This window comes from Hemitrygon akajei, chromosome 17 (genome assembly GCF_048418815.1).
Source record: "Hemitrygon akajei chromosome 17, sHemAka1.3, whole genome shotgun sequence".
NCBI classification, from domain to species: Eukaryota; Metazoa; Chordata; class Chondrichthyes; order Myliobatiformes; family Dasyatidae; genus Hemitrygon; species Hemitrygon akajei.
This window is the reverse complement of record NC_133140.1, coordinates 11,333,913-11,357,061: the sequence shown is the minus strand read 5'-3', so window position 1 is coordinate 11,357,061 and position 23,149 is coordinate 11,333,913. Positions and strand designations below refer to the sequence as shown.

Here is a 23,149-nt window from a genome sequence, read left to right as displayed (position 1 = left end):
GAAAGATGTTTTCTGAAAGATGGTCAATAGACTGATCTCTAATAAGTCTAGCTAAATTCTTCAATTTATATTATGGTGTTGAACATGTCTGCTGTTTGTTGCATTCAGATTTACAAACTTAACAGCTTTTCCCTTTATATCCTACTTCCCTGGAAAGTTAGTTTTCATATCAGATGCTAAACGGAATGAATTGTACAGTTTGCAGGAAATGTCCCAAAAAAAATTGTCTGCCTATTATTTCATGGCTGGCAGTTTCCACTTGCATTGGAACGGTGATGAAATATTGAAAAGCTTCTTGCAAGAGTTTAAAGAAAATCTATATCTGCCAACCACATTCCTCTGAAGTATTGCTCAGCATAGAACAAAGAACATTAAAGACTCAACTCAGTTGCCTGAGTTCATTGTTCACTGCCAGGCAACAGGCTAAGAATTTTTTATATAAACACAGGAGATTCTGCAGATGCTGGAAATCCAGAGAAACACACATACAGGAACAACCCAGCAGGTCTGGCAGCATCTATGGAGATGAATAAACAGAAAACATTTAGGGGCAAGACCCTTCATCAGGACTCTTTTCTTAACATTTTCTTTTTGGCAGAGAAGTAATATCGACCCAGTGTGACTGAAGTGTCTGAAAGTTGGCATACTGCACAGTGGGAGACAATCATTTGGCCAAAACAGGTCCATGTTGGCTGCCAGCAGAGCACCGCCATCAGTATCATTCCTCCTTCTCTTCAGTTCCCTGTAGCACTGCGACTTCAAACGTATCTATCAATTTCAAACAGATCCATCAACTTTTCTTTAATGATTCTATTAATTTGTAATAAGGGATAGTTTACAGTAGACTCATCTTCATCAACTGTCTTCAGGATGTTTGAGGGAACTGGAGATCCCAGTGGAAATCCTTGTGGTCACGGAAAATTTGCAAACACCACTAGAAAGCACCCAAGATGAAGTTCAAACCTTGTGAGGCAGTAGCCGTGCTATCACACCAGCCCTCCACAATTTAATTATCATTTTTTCTTTATTTAATCATATGGGGTTCTAAATAGTGAAAATGGTAATGAATTTATACAATGAAAATATCTTCTCGTAGCTTCTTTAACGAGCGCTTTATATTTTGTAACATTGTAAAGTTACTTATTCATTACAGAAATTAATCTAAGTATTCCTCAAAAAACAATAACTACTTTAGGAGTGTGGCAATCAGTCACCATTTCATGTTGCATTGAAGCATAGTTTATTGTCTCTCTACTAAAAGTTGGAATGAATGATACATTTAGCTAACTGAGCCGAGTCATGGAGCTCCCAGAACTGAGTGCGTAGAAATTACAATACGGTATAGTTTCATTAATATGCTCACCTTGTAAAGGGCCAATTCTCTAGTTGCAGAATTTCATTTCCCCGGTTAAAAACTCCGTCTCTCATGGAAATTGTTAGAAGAAACAACTTCACTAAATATTGACAAATTTCTTCGATCCTGTTTTTTTCCAGAGAAACTTTTTCAAAGAAATAGACTGAATAAGCCACAAGTATATAAACCATTATTTTTCAAAGACTTCCAATTTAGGAATTTTCTCTAATATTGGAAGACTACAAATGTAATTCTACTGATGTAAGGGATAAGAGAAACTAGGAGATGATAGAACTGTTGCTTTAACATCAAATAAATATTTGAAATCTCAAGGACAGAGTGTAAGAACCTGTAGAGAAAATTGAGATTATTAATGAGAAAGATTGTAAGTTTCACTACAAATGTGTGTAATCCTCTACTTAAGGAATCGAGTGTACAGTTTGATCATCAGAACTAAAGAAATTCTCTCAAAGGGATGCAGTCTAAATTCATCAGAACTGTTTCACATCTCCCAAGCATTATAATACAAGGCAAGATTACATAAACTGAGCTTGAACTTCTGATAACAATGGGCTAATTTTGAGCAATGTACACAAAATACTGGAAGAGGCCAGCATTTCAGGCAGCATCTATGGAGAGGAATAAGCAGTCGGCATTTCAGGCCAGGGCCGTATATCAGGACTGGTGTTGACTTGGACCTGGGCTAACTTTGAGTTCAGGTCTTAAAGTTTTGATAGAATACATAAAGAGAACCATGTCCTGTCGGTAGGGGAGTTTATAAGAGAGGGGCGTAATCTTAAAATTTGAACCAAATTATTGATGTGAGGTTAGGAAACACTATATACAAAGTATGATAGATCTCTCCCCTATAAGAAGTAATTAATCGTGGCTGAGTAGCAACTGTGAGATAATTAGATCTTTAATAACTAAGTGCATTAAGTGCAATAAGGACCAGAGGCAGGTGTGTGGTTAAAATACTACTTGGTCATTGTCTCAGAACAAAAGTGAGAAGATAAATAACTTACTTCGCCAAACAGGAAACCTATGTTTATAAAACACCTTTAACAGCCCAAGACCTCCTGCAGGAACAATATCAAATAAAATTTGATATTGAGCTATGTAAAGAAACAGTAGGACCTGTGAGAGATTCATTTACTTGTCACATGTATATTGAAATATACAGTGAAATCTGTCATGTGCATTAAGAACCAACACAGCATGTACTGGGGGTACAAGAGTCACCACTCATTCTGGAGGCAACATAGCATGCCCACTATGCTCAGCAGAACAACACAGAACACAAGAGCAAGACAAGCTCATTTCTTCCCTCCTACCCACCCATGCACACAGAGAATCCTCCAACACCAGGACAAGCCTCCAGCCTCTAAGTTTCAGCCTTCGGGTTTCAACTTCCAGACTCTCAATTGCCTTTGGGCTTCAATCTTCAGTATCAATGTTGGACTAACAAATGACAGGACTTCGAGCTTCAGACTCATACTCCGGGTTTGCCAACTCACTGGCCTTCGTGCCTCCTGCTCACATGTGAAACACTCCGGTTCCATCAGCTATGTAAGTCTAGGGAAGACAATCTCTGGTCCCGCCAAATAAGGAGGATTGAAGCACAAGCCCATCAGAACCCCTGTTTGTGTGGATGCTGCATGATTCGTTACCCTGTTACAAATAAAGACCACGAAATAACAGACAGTACACCACATATAATTAAACGATTTAGCTTTATAATTCTTAATTTGACTAAAGGCTTAGTAAAGAAAAAGCGAAAAAAGAAAAGGGCCTATTTTAATGAAACAGTCTAACATGTACAAGTTGGATCTCATGGTTTCCCCTTCGCCGATCCTCCTTCGATCTCCCGGGGCTTCATTGGGTCATGGCCCCGCTCTGGGTCAAGTCCTGCGATCTCTTCTCTCCGGCGTCTTCTCCATTCGTCTCCCACCGAACAAAAGACACAGCTCACTCCGGTGTCAGGCACACAACACGAAAAAAACATTCCCTTCATTGGACAGCTCACATTACAAAGCACCCGTTATCTCTAACCATAACCCAAACACTGCTTCTACAGAGAGACCATTACGTTAGCAGTGACACCTCGTCTAACCGTAGCCCAGACACTGCTCCTACAGAGAGACCATTACGTTAGCAGTGACACCTCCTCTAACCGTAACCCAGACACTGCTCCTACAGAGAGACCGTTACGTTAGCAGTGACACCTCCTCTAACCGTAACCCAGACACTGCTCCTACAGAGAGACCGTTGCGTTAGCAGTGACACCTCGTCTAACCATAACCCAAACACTGCTTCTACAGAGAGACCATTACGTTAGCAGTGACACCTCCTCTAACCGTAACCCAGACACTACTCCTACAGAGAGACCATTACGTTAGCAGTGACACCTCCTCTAACCGTAACCCAAACACTGCTTCTACAGAGAGACCATTACGTTAGCAGTGACACCTCCTCTAACCGTAACCCAGACACTACTCCTACAGAGAGACCATTACGTTAGCAGTGACACCTCCTCTAACCGTAACCCAGACACTGCTCCTACAGAGAGACCATTACGTTAGCAGTGACACCTCCTCTAACCGTAACCCAGACACTGCTCCTACAGAGAGACCGTTACGTTAGCAGTGACACCTCGTCTAACAGTAACCCAGACACTGCTCCTACAGAGAGACCGTTACGTTAGCAGTGAGACCTCGTCTAACCGTAACCCAGACACTGCTCCTACAGAGAGACCATTACGTTAGCAGTGACACCTCCTCTAACCGTAACCCAGACACTGCTCCTACAGAGAGACCATTACGTTAGCAGTGACACCTCCTCTAACCGTAACCCAGACACTGCTCCTACAGAGAGAACGTTACGTTAGCAGTGACACCTCGTCTAACAGTAACCCAGACACTGCTCCTACAGAGAGACCGTTACGTTAGCAGTGAGACCTCGTCTAACCGTAACCCAGACACTGCTCCTACAGAGAGACCATTACGTTAGCAGTGACACCTCCTCTAACCGTAACCCAGACACTGCTCCTACAGAGAGACCATTACGTTAGCAGTGACACCTCCTCTAACCGTAACCCAGACACTGCTCCTACAGAGAGAACGTTACGTTAGCAGTGACACCTCCTCTAACCGTAACCCAGACACTGCTCCTACAGAGAGACCATTACGTTAGCAGTGACACCTCCTCTAACCGTAACCCAGACACTGCTCCTACAGAGAGACCATTACGTTAGCAGTGACACCTCCTCTAACCGTAACCCAGACACTGCTCCTACAGAGAGACCATTACGTTAGCAGTGACACCTCGTCTAACAGTAACCCAGACACTGCTCCTACAGAGAGACCGTTACGTTAGCAGTGACACCTCCTCTAACCGTAACCCAGACACTGCTCCTACAGAGAGACCATTACGTTAGCAGTGACACCTCCTCTAACCGTAACCCAGACACTGCTCCTACAGAGAGAACGTTACGTTAGCAGTGACACCTCCTCTAACCGTAACCCAGACACTGCTCCTACAGAGAGACCATTACGTTAGCAGTGACACCTCCTCTAACCGTAACCCAGACACTGCTGCTACAGAGAGACCGTTACGTTAGCAGTGACACCTCCTCTAACCGTAACCCAGACACTGCTCCTACAGAGAGACCATTACGTTAGCAGTGACACCCCCTCTAACCGTAACCCAGACACTGCTCCTACAGAGAGACCATTACGTTAGCAGTGAGACCTCGTCTAACCGTAACCCAGACACTGCTCCTACAGAGAGACCATTACGTTAGCAGTGACACCTCCTCTAACCGTAACCCAGACACTGCTCCTACAGAGAGAACGTTACGTTAGCAGTGACACCTCCTCTAACCGTAACCCAGACACTGCTCCTACAGAGAGACCATTACGTTAGCAGTGACACCTTTCCCAGGGTGTTACACTCTCCCCCACAAACTTAGTCATGTCCTCATGACATTGAGATAATATGCCAATCCTTCATGCAAAGTGCAAAGTCCAACCCAGGTGTAAAAGGCAGTGACATAGCTCCCCACAGCGGTAGGGGCCACACTCTCTTCCCCCGGTGCTACATAGGCCAGCCTATCTGGTGGTCTCCTGATTCTTTGAGACCTCCTTACCCTGTCATCTACTTCTCCGGGTTCAGACATTCCTTGGGATATTTCTGGTCTACATGGCGAGGCCTCCCCCGGTCGATCCCTCGTGCCCACCTGCCACTCGGCTGGGCCCTGCTTCATCCCCTCCATGGTCCCGCTGAAACCCAGGCTGTCTACAGACAGTCCCCCCGATTTCACCCAACTCAGCATGAGAAGGGTTGGGAGTCTCTTCCTCAGTCAGTGGGGAGTTAGCAAAAGGCAGCATGTACCACACTCCATTTCCTCATCATCTGAGTCCGAATCCCATTCAAGAGCGGGGCTGGTCTAATCTTTCCTGCTGTTGGTTCTTCAGTCGCTCCGTGTCACCACAGACTCCTCTTTCTAGGTGTAGGCCCCAGGTCGGGCTCTGGGTCAACTGCACCTCTTGTTCCAGAAGCAGAAGTTGGTTCCGATGGGAAATCTTGACAGGCCCATTCCCATCCTCTGGTTTCACCCAGAAAACTGGTACATTTGGCATCTGACTCTCCACTACGTAGGACATAGCCACCCAGTGGTCAAGCACCTTGTGCTTCCCAGGTAGCCCCAAATTCCTTCTGAGGACTTGCTCTCCCGGCATGAGTTGGGAGAACCTCATCTTTTGATCAGACCTCCTGTTATCTCCTTGATTTTGCTTGGCAGCCGTGACCTCAGCTGATTTATAAGCCCTTTTCAGCTCCCTTCTCATATCAGCCCATATGTCTTCAGTGATAGGTCTTCCTCGCCCATCCCAAACCAAAGGTGGATGCCAACCTCGCCTTGTGCCCAAACATCAGAATTTGGTATAAGAGGGAGGGCTTGAAGCAACAGTTATTGGGTGAGGGGTTGGGAAACTGGATTAATATTGATGGTGAAATGAGGGTTACAATGATGTTGTGGGATGAAGTAAGGGAGCTCGTGTGGAGCTGATATGTTGACTGGCTTGGCCAAGTTCTGTGCTGCAGTTTTCTATGCAATTCTGTGTATGTAGTTACTAAACTGAAATTACTCTTGCCTGAGAGCAAGTGTTTCATGAACATGTTATTCATGTTGTGTATGACAGTTTTGCTTAGTTTAGTTTCCCCACATTTAACATTAACTACCAATGCTGCTATTGCCAGGGGAAGATTGCTATAATAGTGATGAGGACAAAGTAACTTCTTTCAGTTTAAAACTTTAGTGTATTCTCTCTGGGTGGATGCATTTTCCAGTGTGCTGCTACACTACACTTCTTGACTTAGTTATCTTGACTTGAACGATGAATGAGTTGCTGCAGGAGGGAGAATTGAGTCAGTCTGGGTTTCTGTTCATTATTGGGGACGTCTTTACAGAGAGTGCATACCGTATTATGAACCTCATACAAATGCAACTGGACTGTGATGGCCCGTAATCAAACAGCCTGCAAAAATGCACCGGCTGTGATTATATAAATTTATAATCAGGTAGGTAAACCACTTGAGGGTTTATAACTCACCTAGATTCAGTGCTTTGTGAAGAGGTTACAAAATGGAGAGAGTTTTCTTAGAGCTCACAATATAATTAGTATTAAAATATTTCATTGCAAATTCAATATTTGTTCATTCAGGTTCAAGTTCAGTTTATTGTCATTCAGATGTACGCTGCCAAACAAACACTGTTCCTCTGGACCAAAGTGCACAACAGAATAGATAAAACTCACTCACGTAAAGTGATATAACTACAAATAAAGTTAACAATTAATAACGTGCATATACGACACAAGTTAAAAAGTAGACAGTGTGGCACTTCATACTAAGTGGTGGCAGGGAGTTCAGTAGTCTCGTGGCCTGGGGGAAGAAGCTGTTTCCCATCCTAACAGTTCTTGTCTAATGCTAAGGTACCTTCTGCCTAATGGATCAAAGAGATTGTTTGACGGATGGGAGGGATCATTGATTATGCTAAGGGCACTGCATAGGAAGCGCTACTTATAAATATCTCTGATGGATGGAAGAGGGACCCTGATGATCCTCTCGACGGTCATCACAATCCTTTGTAGGGTTGCATTTGGTGCCAAAATCCCTTTACCTTGTCCTTCCTATGTTAACAGTGAGCAGAGAAAGATGGTATGCCTGGGTTTGATGGGAATATGTAAATCAGGCTCACTGGTCCATGGTTTGGGGATTGGAGCAAGGACTGGCATTGCAGAAACATTTAATTATCTGTGCTCACAGAAGAGGAATGGCATTTTCTGGAGGGCTGATGTCATCCTTGGAACAGTTTCATGCAAGAGTCAGCGACTGGAATGGAAAAATCACAAAGAAGCAAGTCATTATGTCTTACCCTCCTAATGTCTAACCCTAGATAGCTGAGGAAGCATTTTGCAAATGGCATTCTTCTAACTAGACACAACAAGACTACAGGAGGACCTTTACATTAACTCAGTATCTAGACTGACTAAAATGGTGAACATATCAAGGACCTTTAGCACACTAAAGCACACTAAAAGCACACTAAAGTTATTATATACCCATTTGTTCTAGACCCAGGCTAATTTTCTCAGGCTGCCTGTCCAATTGGAGTGGCCAGCCTTCCATTCTATGATCAATAATATTGGAGTTAGTTGAGTGTCTTCTTACAGTGTGTTTGTGGATAAAGCCATGAGAATTCCAGATAAGAAGTCCCAGTTTCCATTCCTGGTGCATGCTAAAGCCCCAGTGTAGGAAAACATAACTGACATGAAATCAAGACTTGACTCTACCATCTATAGTGGAATATCCCTGCTGGCCATTGTCCTGACCAACAGAGTCCTTACATGAGGGAGATAATTCTGCAGGTAGAGATGGCAATGAGGTCAGAATCCAAGACTTATAACAAAGACTTGAATTAATAAACCTTCACTTCAGAGATTCAGGATTCAGCTTCTCTTGACTTGCCCATATCTCTTTTATTTACAGCACCTATGCGCCTGTCAAACAATTTCTACGGGTGGATAAAGAAAAGGTGAGTCAGGGTCTGCTGACGGTCTTTTATATTGGATGGTATGGAACAGATAGAGGCATCTCTTAGCAGGGCTTAAAACTCCAATGCTCTCTGAATGGTTGGCAGCAACAGAAAAGGCTTGGAACAATTTAAACCAGATTTCCTCCAATTTGATTTGTGCTTTGGCAATACTCTTCAGATTTTACAAGTTTGTTTCAAGATTATTTATTGTTTGATCTCATTCTTACTACAGAAGTGTAAAAGAGAATGAAATATTTTGTTACTCTGGATCCAGTACAGCATTAGAAAAAACACAACAAAAACACTATAAATATAAAAGCAATTCTCTAAACCACGATGTGCAAGTAACTGTTATATGGATATACTGATTGTATGTACATACGGTGATGCTAGGTAATGTGGATGTAGTGGTGGGGTGGGTTGATGGGTGGCAGCTTAGGGGGGAAACAGCAGTTTTTGAGACTAGTGGTCCTGGCAAGAATGCTGTGGAGCTTTATATTTCAACCGAAATAAATAATTATTTGAGTTCTTGTGTTAAGAATTGTAGGCATCAATATTTTGGAAGACATTCTGCATTTACATAGGTGAAGAAGCAAATAATGGAATATAGAGATTTATAAAAACGTTTGATTGTTGTTCGGTATGCAGCTTAGCATAAGGTCCATGTAATAGTTTAATGCGAGGTATGGACCTTCTGTTCAGGACCAGCAGGGCTCCCAGACAGAATTTCATTGTCTTCCTCTAACAGAGTCAAAAGGACAGTAGCTTGTCCTAGTGCCCCACCCAGTGCCCTGTTTCCAGCGGCTGCTTGCTCTGAATCAGTAACAGCTTAACGTCAGTAGTTGTGGGTTTTACACCACCAGAAAATGCTTTGCCGATTTCTGGGACAGAATTTCAGGGCAACAGGAAGAATATTTGGGCTTTCAGGAACCTAGGCAGAAACTAAACAATGGCAATGGGGCTGACAGCTGGTTAATGCTGCCTCAGTCTTTGAAAGAGTGAGACAGGCTCCTGAACGTGAAGGGAATCATTCTGCAAGCAGAGGGAGATCCACTCCTGAGCTTGTCACTACATGCCTGTGGCAGGTTAAAACTCATCAGTACGTTTAATTTTCACTTTAATACCTGGACATTAAATTGATCAAAACACAATGTTAGTCTCAATGAGTTGGCAAGGTGAAATTCAGCCCTTGCTCTTAACCCCAGGCTCTTGCATTTCCCCACTTCCTCACACATCAAATTTTTGTCAATCCCTCTAAAATAGTTTTCTACTATTCCCGAATGAATATGAAACATGTTTGTCTGTGTTAGTGATTTTAGTAAACCCAAAATATAAATACTTGGGCTGTTGATATTTGTTCCAAATGTCATAGCAGAGAGCTACTTAGTTGGCACAGTGCAATAGTTCATAAAGCCACTGCTGCACAATTCCCAAGGCTTTGGGATGTGGCTAGAAATCAGGAACCTGAAGAACTCTCATGCAGTTGTAGGAAGAATGTGCAAACACCACACAGACAGCACCAAAGGTCAGGATTTAACCAAAGACATACAGGTTGGTGGGGTAATTGACCAGTGTAAAATGCCTCTGGTAGAATCTGGAGAGGATTTAGTGGGGAGAATAAACCGGGCACAATGGGCTTGGTAGGCTGAAAAGCCTCTTTCTAGGCTGATTGATTACATTGTGAAGCTCAGCGGGTGATGGTTAATACTGTGGTGGTGTGCGCAGGACCTAAAAAGCAGACGGCTCTTGCAGCTGAACCAGTAATCCTGCTGGAAAGCATGGAGAATGACTATTGATGAAAAGCCAGCACATGAAGGGAGTTTACAGTGGCCCATTAATCTACCAGCATGTCCATCTTTGGGATATGGGAGAAAACTGGAGCATCCGGGGTAAACCCACCTGATCACTTGCAGAACATTCACCTTCAGATTGAACCCAGGTCGCTGGAACTGTGAGGTAGCAGATCTATGCGCTGTACACGGCACATCCTTCGTGCTGCTCCAGGGAGCTCTGTGCTATGATAGGTGGAGCATTTGTCAACAGCCCAAATACTTTAGATTCAGACCTTGCTGAAATTACTAACAGACAAGAAATGTATGAGGGAGGCAATTGAAGGGAAATGTGTGGAGTATGTTTTTAACACAGAGTGTGATGGATGCCTGGAATATGCCTGCCAGGGGTGGTGCTGGTAGCATGGGAGCGCTCCTTTTCATGTTATACGTCTGTGACTTGGGTAATAGAAGTGATGGCTTTCTGGTTAAGTTTACAGATGATACAAAGATAGGTGGAGGGGCAGGGAGAAAGCAGGGAATCTGCAGAAGGATTCAGACAGATCAGTAGGGAAGTGACAAATGGAACACAGTGTAAGGATGTGTATGGTCATGCACTTTGGTAGAAGGAATAAAGGTGACATTATTTTCTAAATGGCGAGCAAATTCAGAAATCAGAGGTGCAAATGGACTTGTGCAGGATTCCCTAAAGGTTAACTTGCAGGTTGAGGTGTGGTGAGGAAGGCAAATGCAATGTTAACAGTCTTTCCAAGAGGACTAGAATATAAAAACAAGAATGTTATGCTGAGGCTTTACAAGGCGTTGGTCAGACCACACTTGGAGTATTCTGAGTAGTTTGGCTCCTTATCTAAGAAGGATGGGCTGGCATTGGAGAGGGTCCAGAGGAAGTTCACAAGGATGATCCCGGAAATGAAGGGGTTAATGAAGCGTTTGATGGCTCTGGGCCTGTACTCGCTGGAGCTTAGAAGAATATTGGAGGGGGGAAATCTCACTGAAACCTATCAAATATTGAATGGCCTAGATAGAGTGGATGTGGAAAGGATGTTTCCTATAATGGGAAAATGTAGGCCAGAGGACACAACCTCAGAATACAAGTGTGTCCCTTTAGAATGGAGATGAGGAGGAATTTCTCTAGCCAGAGGGTGGTGAATCTGTGGAATCTGTTGCCACGAACAGATGCGGTGGATTTATTTAAAGCGGAGGTTGACAGGTTCTTGATTAATAAGGATGTCAAAGGTTATGGGAAGAAGGCAGGAGAATGGGGTTGAGAGAGATAATAATTCAGCCAAAATGGAATGGGTGAGCAGACTCGTTTGGTTGAATGTTCTAATTTTTATAGTCTTATGGCATCTAAGAGATTCTTAGACACATGTTTGTGCAGAGAGTGGTGGATGTAGGCCAAATGGAGGCAGAAGCTGTTAGTGGAATTAGGCATTGTTAGCTTATTTAATTCAGCACAATGTCATGGGCCAAGCGGCCTATTCCTGTGATGTACTGTCCTGTGTTCTATTTATTGGGCAATAGCAGCACAAGGAATTAACCAGACAAAGTGTGGCCATTTGAGCAATGTCTTAGTCAACCGATAGCACCTGAAGAACTATTACTGCAACAGAACTCAGGTCCTGTCAGAGGCAGTGAGGAAAGTTGACAAGTAATTCGTCCTTCGCTACTAATGCTGTTTATAGTCTAACCCGCTGATCTTCACTCAGGTGCAGATCTACAACCCAGCATTCTTCAAGTATATCCATGACAAGTGGACAGAGCATCATGGGAGATATCCGTCCACTGGAATGCTGGTCCTGTTCTTTGCTCTCCATATCTGTGATGAGGTAAGTGCCTCACATGTGGAGCAGAGATTGTTTGCAACTCTTGAAGGGACCAGGGCTGAAGTGTCCTATGCACCGATCTGAAAGCAGTGGTGAAATGGCACTGAGCCTGAAGCAGGTGTGAAAAGGGGCCCCGCCAAGCACATCTGCGAAAGGATGAAACTAAGACTGAGATAATTGTTTATATTGATATAAAGGTTCAAAGGTTCATTTATTATCAAACTATACAACTCTGAGATTCTGTAGTTCTCTGGGTAGCCATTAAATCAAGAAAGAGAAGAAAGGTAACATGATCATCAACCTCCTAATTCCACCTCTCCGCAAAAGGAAAACAAAAATGGATCAGGCACATCAACCCCCAAATTCCTCCTCCCACACCAAAAAATCAACACAACGGATTAACCCCCCCCCCCCAAATTCCCCTCCCTGCACAAAAAAACAAGATTGGGCAAAAAAACACAGAATATAAAAACTATAAGACTGAAGAAGAATGTATAGCCCAATGTCCATCTCAAAAATGCATAAAAACACTCCAGGCCCAGAGGCATACTTGCCCCTCTCCGGTACAGAGTGATCAAATGACAGGCAGCTGGCACTCGCTTTGATGCTTATATCTCCCTCGTCACTTTAATCGGCAAACTGGAGCCAAACATCGGCTTGCACTCCATCCTGCAAACTGCCCACCACGAGGTTTGTGTACGCTGTCTCTGCCTCTCGGAGACTGGAGAGCACTGGGACACCCAAATGATCCCCAGACTTCCACACTCACCGTGATGTTTCAGTTTCCCTCATCGCTTTAATCGGTGAAATGGAGTCAAACATTGGCTTACACTCCATCCTGCAGCCTTCTCACCACGAGGTTCACACGTTGCTTCTGCCTCCCAGAATCCTCTCAGAGACTGGAGAGTGCTGAAGCAACCAAAAAGTCTCCAAGCAGCAAAACGCAGGCTCCAACAGTTCCATAATCACATCGAAGACGAGAAACAAACATGAGATACATAAAAGAAGTGAAAAAGATGGTTTCATGATCTATCTAGAAACCAAAGGGGCGTTGTGCGCAGGCGCCATCTTAACCAGTAGGCAGAGCACATAAAACGTTGTGTCTGAAACCAAGGAGGAAAGCCCATTGAAGCACTGTGCAGCGTTGGAAAAATAGAGGAAGGAGGAAGGAAAAAATGCCTTGAGAAATTAGAGCAGGGATGACCTGGCAGCCAACATATATTTTCAGAAAAATACCAAAAGAATTTTCCCAGATATTGAAGCTGTTTTCAATTCCACAAGAGGCTTAGCATAAGATGTTCAGAGAGGCTACAGCACAGCTGTTAATAGACTGCTCATAGACCCGTACATTTGTATTGTTGGTGCAGAATAAAGAGGAACTGTTCCCTTCACCTCAATGTAAGAGATTATTAACCTAGCTGTAGTAATCTCCTCCATGTACACTCAGTGACCTCTTTATCCGGTGGAGGAGTGGAACTTGGTGCGCTCCTCTGCTGTTGAGGCCCATCACTTCAAGGCTCAACATATTGCGCATTCAGGGATGCTCTTCAGCACACTACTGTTTTAACACCTGGCTCTTTGAGTTGCTGTCACCTTCCTGTCAGCCTGAACCAGTGTGACCATTCTCCTCTGACCCCTCTCATTTTCACCCACAGAACTGTCACTCGCTGGATGGTATTTTTTGTTTTTCACACCGTTCTCTGGAGACTGTAGGGACTGTTGTGCCGCTTCTTTGCCCATTCTCCTAACTGTCTAGTTCCTTCTGCAGCCTCCCTACTTCAACAACACTACCTCCCCCTCCACCTACCTCTGCAATCTTGGCCACACAGCCATCAATTCCGTCATCCAAATCATTGACATATGGTCTCAACACAGACCCCTGTGGAACACCAGTCGTCACCGGCAGCCAACTAGAAAAGGCTTCTTTTATTCCTACTTTTTGCCTCCTGCCAGTTAGCAAATTCTCTACCCATGCCAGTATCTTTCCTGTAATACCATGGGCTCTTAACTTGTTAAGCAGCCTCATGTGCAGCATCTTGTCAAAGGCCTTCTGAAAATCGAAGGACAGAATTTCACCTATTTTCCTTTGTCTATCTTGCTAGTTATTTCTTCAAAGAATTCCAACAGATTTTTCAGGCAACTTTTTCCCTTATGGAAACCATGCTGACTTCAATTTATTTTATCAGGTGCCTCTAAGTACCCCCAAATCACATCATTAACAATCAATTGCAACCTCTTCCCAACCACTAAGGTCAGATTTACTGGCCTGTATTTTTTTTCTTCTGGCTCTCTCCCTTCTTGGAAGAGTGGACTGACATTTGCAATTTTCCTATCCTTCAGACCATGCTAGAATCAGTCTACTGATTCTTGAAAGAAAATTACTAATGCCTCCATATAATCTCTTCAGCCATCTCTTTCAGAACTCTGGGATGTACACCATCTGGTCCAGGTGAATTATCTACCTTTAGGCCTTTTGGTTTCCCAAGCACCCACACCTCCAGCATACTGCTTACAGCATACTGCATAGTGCCTTCCACAGTGAGGACTGATGCAAACTACTTTTTTCAGGGGTCTGATATCCACTCTCACCTCTCTTTTACTCTTGATATATCTGAAGAAACTTTTGGTATCATCTTTAATATTATTAGCTAGCTTATTTCAACTTTTCCCTCTTTATGACTTTTTAGTTGCCTTCCTTTGGTTTTAAAAGCCTTATAGTTCTCCAACTTCCCACTAATTTTTGCTCTTTTATTTACCTGTTTTTGGCTTTTATGTTGGGCTTGACTTCATCCTGCCTTTAGAATACTTCTTCTGCTTTGGGATGTATCTATCCTGCGCCTTCCGAATTGCTCCCAGAAACTCCAGCCATTGCTGCTCGGACATCATCCCTGCTAGTGCCTCCTTCCAATCAACTTTGGTCAGCTTCTCTCTCATGCCTCTGTAATTCCCTTAACTCCACTGTAATACTGATACATCTGACTTTAGCTTCTCCCTCTCTATTGTATTATGATCACTGTCCCCTGAGTGTTCCTTTACCTTCAGGTCTCTAATCAATTCCAGTTCATTGCACAACACTCAATCTAGAATAGCTGATCCTCCAGGAGGCTCAACCACGAACTGCTCTATAAAGCCATCTTGTAGGAATTCTACAAATTACCTCTTGTAGGGTCTATCACCAAATTGATTTTCCCAATCTACCTGCATATTGGAAACCTCCCCATGACTATGGGACATAAATATCTTTTAAATTTTAGTATTCCACACACTTCAATCTTCATGAACCCAGCGGTTTACTTTAGAGCATTGAGCTTCTTGGGCTTATGAGCACCTGAATTTACTAGTCAAGGTCTTGATTGGAGTGGCTAATCTGGTCAAGTTGATTGAGGTGGTCATAGGTTTCTGACGTTCTTTGATGACTTAAAGAGGACTCCCAGTCAGTGCCTGAGGTTGGTCATTATGTCCTTCGGGGCTCTGCTGGTATTCTCACTGTGTCGGAGAGGATGATTTACCTTGTGGTGTCACGCAGTCATTCCTCTGATTCCCTGATTCCGACCTTTAACCTCTTGTTTCTGTCTCTTCCTGGGGATCCTGCTATTCCTCCGCACCTGAGTCCAGTCCTTCATGAGTGCACCATGACACAACCGGTTTCCCTGGCAGCTTGTTGCATACATGCACCATCCTGTGTGTGAAGAAGTTGTCCTTTGGGTCCCCTTTAAATCTGTGCCCTCTCTCCCTCTAGTTTTTGACTCCCTTTCCCTGGGAAAAAGACTGCGTGCATTCACCTTGTTATATTATATTTTACACATTGTATTAATACAGAAAACTCGTGGTTAATGGCTAATGTCTGTCATCCAGATCAGGGAATCAGGTTCATATCACACAGGTTCTATCCTGTCTGTAGTTCTTCAATGATTCACAGGGAGTTAGGGTCTCTTTATATAAAGATGATGCCAACACTAGGCAAGTGAGCCCTTTCTCATCATCAGCTACATGACCAAATACAAAAGGAAGAGGTCTCGGGCCTCAATGGCAGATTTGATAGTTGGAAGGCCATTTTGTATTTGGAAGGTAATTGACTTGACATTGACTCCCAGGTCAGAGGAGCAGCGAGCAGTCATTCCAGCCTTAAATTTGCAGCATCTACTGGATTATCAATGTTAATACCAGATTTTGGAACATAATGGCTCTATTCATTGCCAGGAAATGCAAGCAGTTTTGAGCAGGGAGGGCCCAGATTAAATGCCCTCTCTCAACAAGTGCAAGGCAGTAAGTGGGTTGTTGTATTTTGTAGACGGTTTTTACTGATGTGGAATTGCACAATTTCAACAATACAGTTGCGTGTGTAGCTTGTCTGACTGACAGAAAGTTGACACAGGATGGCAGTGATAAAAATGCAAGAATAAAATGGCATCTCAACCACCACAAACTCGTAGTTTCTGGATTCATGAAGGTCGCGAGTTCTATGCGACAACATAGCTTCGAGAGAGAAGTCTTTGGTGTAGGCACAGGGAAAGCTGCTGTGAGGAGAAGGGAAGGGGTAAGAGGGGAGCCAGAATGGGAAATTGAAAAAGAGAGAAGAGGGAGGGGAGAACAGTTACTGAAGGTTAAAGAAATCTTTGTTCATCCTGTCAGATTGGAGGCTATGGAGGAATGTGAGGTGTCGCTTTTCTAACCAAAGAGTGGTTCATCATGGCAAAAGAGAAGGCCATAGGCTACCAGGTCAGAATGGGAACTAGAATTGAAATGGATGGTCACTGAGAAATCCCACCTGTTGTGGCAAAACAGAGCGAAGGTGCTTAATGAAGTGGTCCACCAGTCTACGCTGGTTGTAGAAGAGACTGCACCAGGAGAACTGGATACCACAGTTGACCCCAACAGATGCTGGCGAAGTGTTGCCTCACTTACCCATGTCTACCCTCTGGAGCTCCTCCTCCTATCAGATTCCCTCTTCTTACCCCTTCCCCAACCAATCACCTTCCCCCTCACCTGGTATCACATATCACCTGCAACCTTGTACTCCTCCCCTCTCCTACCTCCTTATCCTGGCCTTTTCACCCTTCCTTTCTAGTCCCGCCCGAAACATGATACTGCCTAACTTGCTGAGTCCCTCCACCATTCTGTGTGTGGCTCTGGATTTCCAGCATCCGCAGAATCTCTTCTATTTATGAGACAATAGACAGTAGGTGCAGAAGTAGACCATTTGGCCCTTCGAGCCTGCACCGCCATTCTGAGATCATGGCTGATCAACTACTATCAATACCCGGTTCCTGCCTTGTCCCCATATCCCTTGATTCCCCTATCCATAAGATACCTATCTAGCTCCTTCTTGAAAGCATCCAGAGAATTGGCTTCCACTACCTTCCGAGGCAGTGCATTCCAGACCCCCACAACTCTCTGGGAGAAGAAGTTTTTCCTTAACTCTGTCCTAAATGACCTACCCCTTATTCTCAAACCATGCCCTCTGGTACTGGACTCTCCCAGCATCTGGAACATATTTCCTGCCTCTATCTTGTCCAATCCCTTAATAATCTTATATGTTTCAATCAGATCCCCTCTCAATCTCCTTAATTCCAGCGTGTACAAGCCCAGTCTCTCTAACCTCTCTGCGTAAGACAGTCCAGACATCCCAGGAATTAACCTCGTGAATCTACGCTGCACTTCCTCTACAGCCAGGATGTCCTTCCTTAACCCTGGAGACCAAAACTGTACACAATACTCCAGGTGTGGTCTCACCAGGGCTCTGTACAAATGCAAGAGAATTTCCTTGCTCTTGTACTCAATTCCCTTTGTTATAAAGGCCAACATTCCATTAGCCTTCTTCACTGCCTGCTGCACTTGCTCATTCACCTTCAGTGACTGATGAACAAGGACTCCTAGATCTCTTTGTATTTCTCCCTTACCTAACTCTACACCATTCAGATAATAATCTGCCTTCCTGTTCTTACTCCCAAAGTGGATAACCTCACACTTATTCACATTAAACGCCATCTGCCAAGTATCTGCCCACTCACCCAGCCTATCCAAGTCACCCTGAATTCTCCTAACATCCTCATCACATGTCACACTGTCGCCCAGCTTAGTATCATCAGCAAACTTGCTGATGTTATTTTCAATGCCTTCATCCAAATCATTGACGTACATTGTAAACAGCTGTGGTCCCAATACCGAGCCCTGTGGCACCCCACTAGTCACCACCTGCCATTCCGAGAAACACCCATTCACCGCTACCCTTTGCTTTCTATCTGCCAACCAGTTTTCTATCCATGTCAATGTCTTCCCCCCAATGCCCTGAGCTTTGATTTTACCCACCAATCTCCTATGTGGGACCTTATCAAATGCCTTCTGAAAATCGAGGTACACTACATCCACTGGATCTCCCCCGTCTAACTTCCTGGTTACATCCTCGAAAAACTCCAACAGATTAGTCAAACGTGATTTACCCTTGGTAAATCCATGCTGGCTCGGCCCAATCCTATCACTGCTATCCAGATATGCCACTATTTCATCCTTAATAATGGACTCTAGCACCTTCCCCACCACCGATGTCAGGCTGACAGGTCGATAGTTCTCTGTTTTCTCCCTCCCTCCTTTCTTAAAAAGTGGGATAACATTAGCCATTCTCCAATCCTCAGGAACTGATCCTGAATCTAAGGAACATTGGAAAATGATTACCAATGCATCCGCAATTTCCAGGGCCACCTCCTTTAGTACCCTAGGATGCAGACCATCTAGACCTGGGGATTTGTCAGCCTTCAGTCCCATCAGTCTACTCATCACCGTTTCCTTCCTAATGTCAATCTGTTTCATTTCCTCTGTTACCCTATGTCCTTGGCCCATCCATAATTCTGGGAGATTGCTTGTGTCTTCCTTAGTGAAAACAGATCTAAAGTACTCATTAAATTCTTCTGCCATTTCTCTGTTTCCCATAACAATTTCACCCAATTCATTCTTCAAGGGCCCAACATTGTTCCTAACTATCTTCTTTCTCTTCACATACCTAAAAAAGCTTTTGCTATCTTCCTTTATATTCCTGGCTAGCTTGCGTTCGTACCTCTTTTTTTTCCCCGTATTGTCTTTTTAGTTAAGTTCTGTTGTTCCTTAAAAACTTCCCAATCATCCGTCCTCCCACTCACCTTAGCTCTGTCATACTTCCTTTTTTTTTAATGCTATGCAATCTCTGACTTCCTTTGTCAACCACTGTGGCCCCTTTCCCCCCTTTGAATCCTTCCTTCTCTGGGGGATGAACTGATTTTGCACCTTGTGCATTATTCCCAAGAATACCTGCCATTGCTGTTCCACTGTCTTTTCTGCTAGGCTATCCATCCAGTCAACTTTGGCCAGCTCCTCCCTCATGGCTCCATAGTTTCCCCTGTTCAACTGCAATACTGACACCTCCGAGCTGCCCTTATCCTTCTCAAATTGCAGATAGAAACTTATCATATTATGATCACTACCTCCTAATGGCTCCTTTACTGCAAGATCGCTTATCAAATGCTGTTCATTACATAACACTAAATCCAGAATAGTCTTGTCCCTGGTCGGCTCTCGTACAAGCTGTTCCAAGAATTCATCCCGTAGGCACTCTACAAACTCCCTATCCTGGGGTCCAGCACCAACCTGATTCTCCCAGTTCACCTGCATGTTGAAATCCCCCATAACTACTGCGACATTACCTTTGCCACATGCCAATGTTAACTCCCTATTCAACTTCCACCCAATATCCATGCTACAGTTTGGTGGCCTGTAGACAACACCCATTTGGGTTCTTTTGCCTTTACTGTTCCTCAGTTCTATCCACACAGACTCTACTTCTCCTGACCCTATGTCCCCCCTTACAAAGGACTGAATCTCATTCCTCACCAACAGGGCCGCCCCACCCCCTCTGCCCACATTTCTGTCCCTACGATAGCACATATACCCTTGTACATTCATTTCCCAGGTCTGATCTCCCTGCAGCCATGTCTCCGTTATCCCAACAACATCATAGTTACCCATTCGCACCTGGGCTTCAAGCTCATCCGCCTTATTTCTGACACCGTGCATTCAGATATAGAATTTTTAGCCCATTTCTCCTCTCTCTGTTTGAATCACTGCCTATTGTGCTTAACCCAGCTCCCCGAACTCCCATCGGGCTATACGCCCCTAGAATTTTGTTGTCCTTCTTAGATTTACTTATTCTTTCAACACATTTAACTTCATGTTCCGTCAGACCATCCCTCTGTACATGTGTCCTCCTTATCACTTGTTCCGCCTCTCCTTTCTCTACTACACACTTAATATTCCGGAACCGTGTAGTCCCCACCTGTCCTTTATTCTTCCTCTCGCTATCCTCTCTCACATTCTGGATCCCCACCCCCTGCAAATTTAGTTTAAACCCCCCCCCCCCCCCAAGAAGCACCAGCAAACTTCCCTGCAAGAATGTTAGTACCGCTCCAGTTCAGGTGTAAACCGTCCCTTTGGAACAGATCCCACCTTCCCTGGAACAAAGCCCCATTATCTACAAACCTGAAGCCCTCCCTCCTGCACCATCCTCTCAGCCAGGACACAACGCTATGGAGCAGAGTTTCTCAACCTTCGTAATGCCATGGGTCAAGGGACCCAAGCTGGGAATTCAATTGAAGTCCATGCGGAAGTTTACAACACAACTTTGCATTCCTGTGTGTCCTGTGTAAAATTGACAGAGTAGATTCTGCTAGCAGGAAGCCACAAAGGAATTATTGCAAATTGTGAAAAGCTAGATCCAGCACTCTGAATGATGCTTGCACCCATATAAACATGTCACTGATGCCATTAACTTTATATGTGCCTCAGGGAACACTGCGATCTAGAATGAGCAAGTTAACATTCATACAAATGATGTTTCCAATAGTGGGAGTATCGAGGACCAAAGAGCACAGATTCAAAATAAAATTCAAAATTCATTTAGAACAGAGATGAGGAGAAATTTCTTTAGCCAGAGGATAATGAATATGTGGAATTCATTGCCACAGACAGCGGCAGAGGTCAAATTATTGAATATGTTTAAAGTGTAGGTTGATAGGATCTTGATTAGCAAGGGCATCAAAAGTTACGGGGAGAAGGCAGGGGAATAGGGTTGAATGGGAAAGTAAGCCAGCCAGGATCAAATGGCGGAGAAACCAGATGGGCTGAAAGCACAAATTCTGCTCCTATGGCTTATGGTCTGATCCAGAATCAGCATAGCACAGAGCCAGATTGTTGGAATAATTGTACTTCTGTAACATGACATCAGTGATCCCTAGTGGTGGTACTGCACCACAAGCCAGGAGAGTGCAAAGTCTGTCTGAACACAAGGTCTCCCGTTTTCAAACGAAAGAGACCACTTTACCCATAGGTAATCAAGTGATAGAACATGTGGTTGAAAGAAACTGGCAGATAGATGAGACACGTTGCGCCTCATTGAGCAGTGTTTTGGAGAGGTGCTTCCACCGTCTTATCGAATGTTCTTTGCCTCCTCAGGTCAACGTGTATGGATTTGGCGCTGATAGCAGAGGAAACTGGCATCACTACTGGGAGAACAACCGGTACGCTGGAGAGTTCCGGAAAACTGGAGTTCACGATGCAGACTTTGAAGCAAAAATAATAAATATGTTGGCTGATATTGGTAAAATCAAAGTTTTCCGAGGAAACTGAAAGGAAGTGGATAATTATGCATTTGATCTTCTGAGACCACAACGTTCACCAAATGGATATGAGACTGATTACTCCATAATCATATATATTAAACATTTTTTAATCATGTTTGAAAATCCATGCAGAGCTCTGGAACAAGGAAAACAGAGCAGCTGCTAGTTTATTAATATTTTTGAAGGTTAGCCCGCAGAAATGGCATTATTTTGTGGATCAATTTTAAGATGGCTGTTTGGTAACCTGGTGGGCACAAGATAACTCAATGTGCAATTTATTGTCAGATAATCTAGGAGTTACTAAGAAACAATTTTAATATTTGAGTTGCAAGATCAAATCAGGCTGAAACCAGCTGGAATCTGAGCCACAGGTGATGAGAGGGAGGGGCAGGGAGGTCCTCCCTTTAGGGTAACTGTGTGTTTTTGGTTGGCCTCTAGTCCACTTTCTTTGGACAGTTGCTGATTTGTCACTTTCTAAAGTGACAAGTGGGTAACAAGGAGACTGAAGGAGTTTTAACTTTGCATCGTAGGAGAAAAAAGCAACACAGGCCTTTCAGACGTGCCAGTTTTGCAAGTGCAGCCAGCAGTGAAACTATTATCCCACAGCAACAAAGATATGGATTTTCATGGCTCTCACAAGTCTATGTTCGAGAAAGAAGAGCAGACATGCAGGATCCTCCTTTGGAGTGAATGGATTTACGTCTCTGGCTTTTATTGCAAATACTGGGTGCGTGAGAGACCTGGTTTACAGAAATAGTAGGAACACACTTTAAATTTGCTTCTCCGAGTTATGTACACCATCTGATGTCAATTCCTTATAGCCTCTAAGCATAAGCAGAAATGTAAAATTCGTTATGATCTCCTCACTGTGGTGTCCGCAGCCCTACATCATGGTTTGCACATGGGCATAAGAGCTTGGATTGCTGACTCTGGAGGATTCACAACATATGCCCTACCATCACAATGAATCTTACTGGGGAGGGAGGGAGGGAGGGAGGGAGGGAGACAGGAGTTTAAGCAAGGATCTCAAGTACTTCTGACTACTGTTTGCCACCAAGGGCTGGAAAGTCAGTGGGTACCTCAAGAAGCAGTTCATGAGATATCTAGAAGGTCCTTGGGTCATGTCAACTCCTGAGTGCAGTGCCCTGTATCAATGTCCACAGTTTCACTGGAACTAAATTAAGTTTAAAGACTTACAAAATCCCCCGTCTCGACACTGTAACAACATTAGGCCATGCCCCCTCTGGGTACAAACTTTACAATGAATCAGAATCAGGTTTATTATCACCGCCAATGTGTCATTAAATTTGTTAAATTAGCAGCACAGCTTAATGCAATACATAATATAGAAGAAAAAATAATAAATACATCAATCAATGACTATACATATATTTAATAAGTAGGTTAAAAATTATGCAAAAAAACAGAAATAATTATAT

The 23,149-nt window shown here is 43.8% G+C and overlaps 1 protein-coding gene across 4 annotated transcripts in view; it reads left to right on the top strand.

Moving 5' to 3' along the window:
• st3gal2 (ST3 beta-galactoside alpha-2,3-sialyltransferase 2) overlaps nt 1-22,689 on the top strand; it is a 288,593-nt gene extending 265,904 nt beyond the window's left edge. For 3 of the 4 annotated variants that reach the window (XM_073069672.1, XM_073069673.1, XM_073069674.1), the window contains 3 exons: nt 8,405-8,450; nt 11,950-12,069; nt 21,544-22,689. In XM_073069672.1, coding sequence (XP_072925773.1) covers nt 8,405-8,450; nt 11,950-12,069; nt 21,544-21,717 — 340 coding nt within the window. In that variant the 3' untranslated portion in view covers nt 21,718-22,689. The remainder of the gene's footprint in view (nt 1-8,404; nt 8,451-11,949; nt 12,070-21,543) is intronic. The other variant, XM_073069675.1, reaches the window with a different exon arrangement.
• Nucleotides 22,690-23,149: the final 460 nt, after the last annotated feature.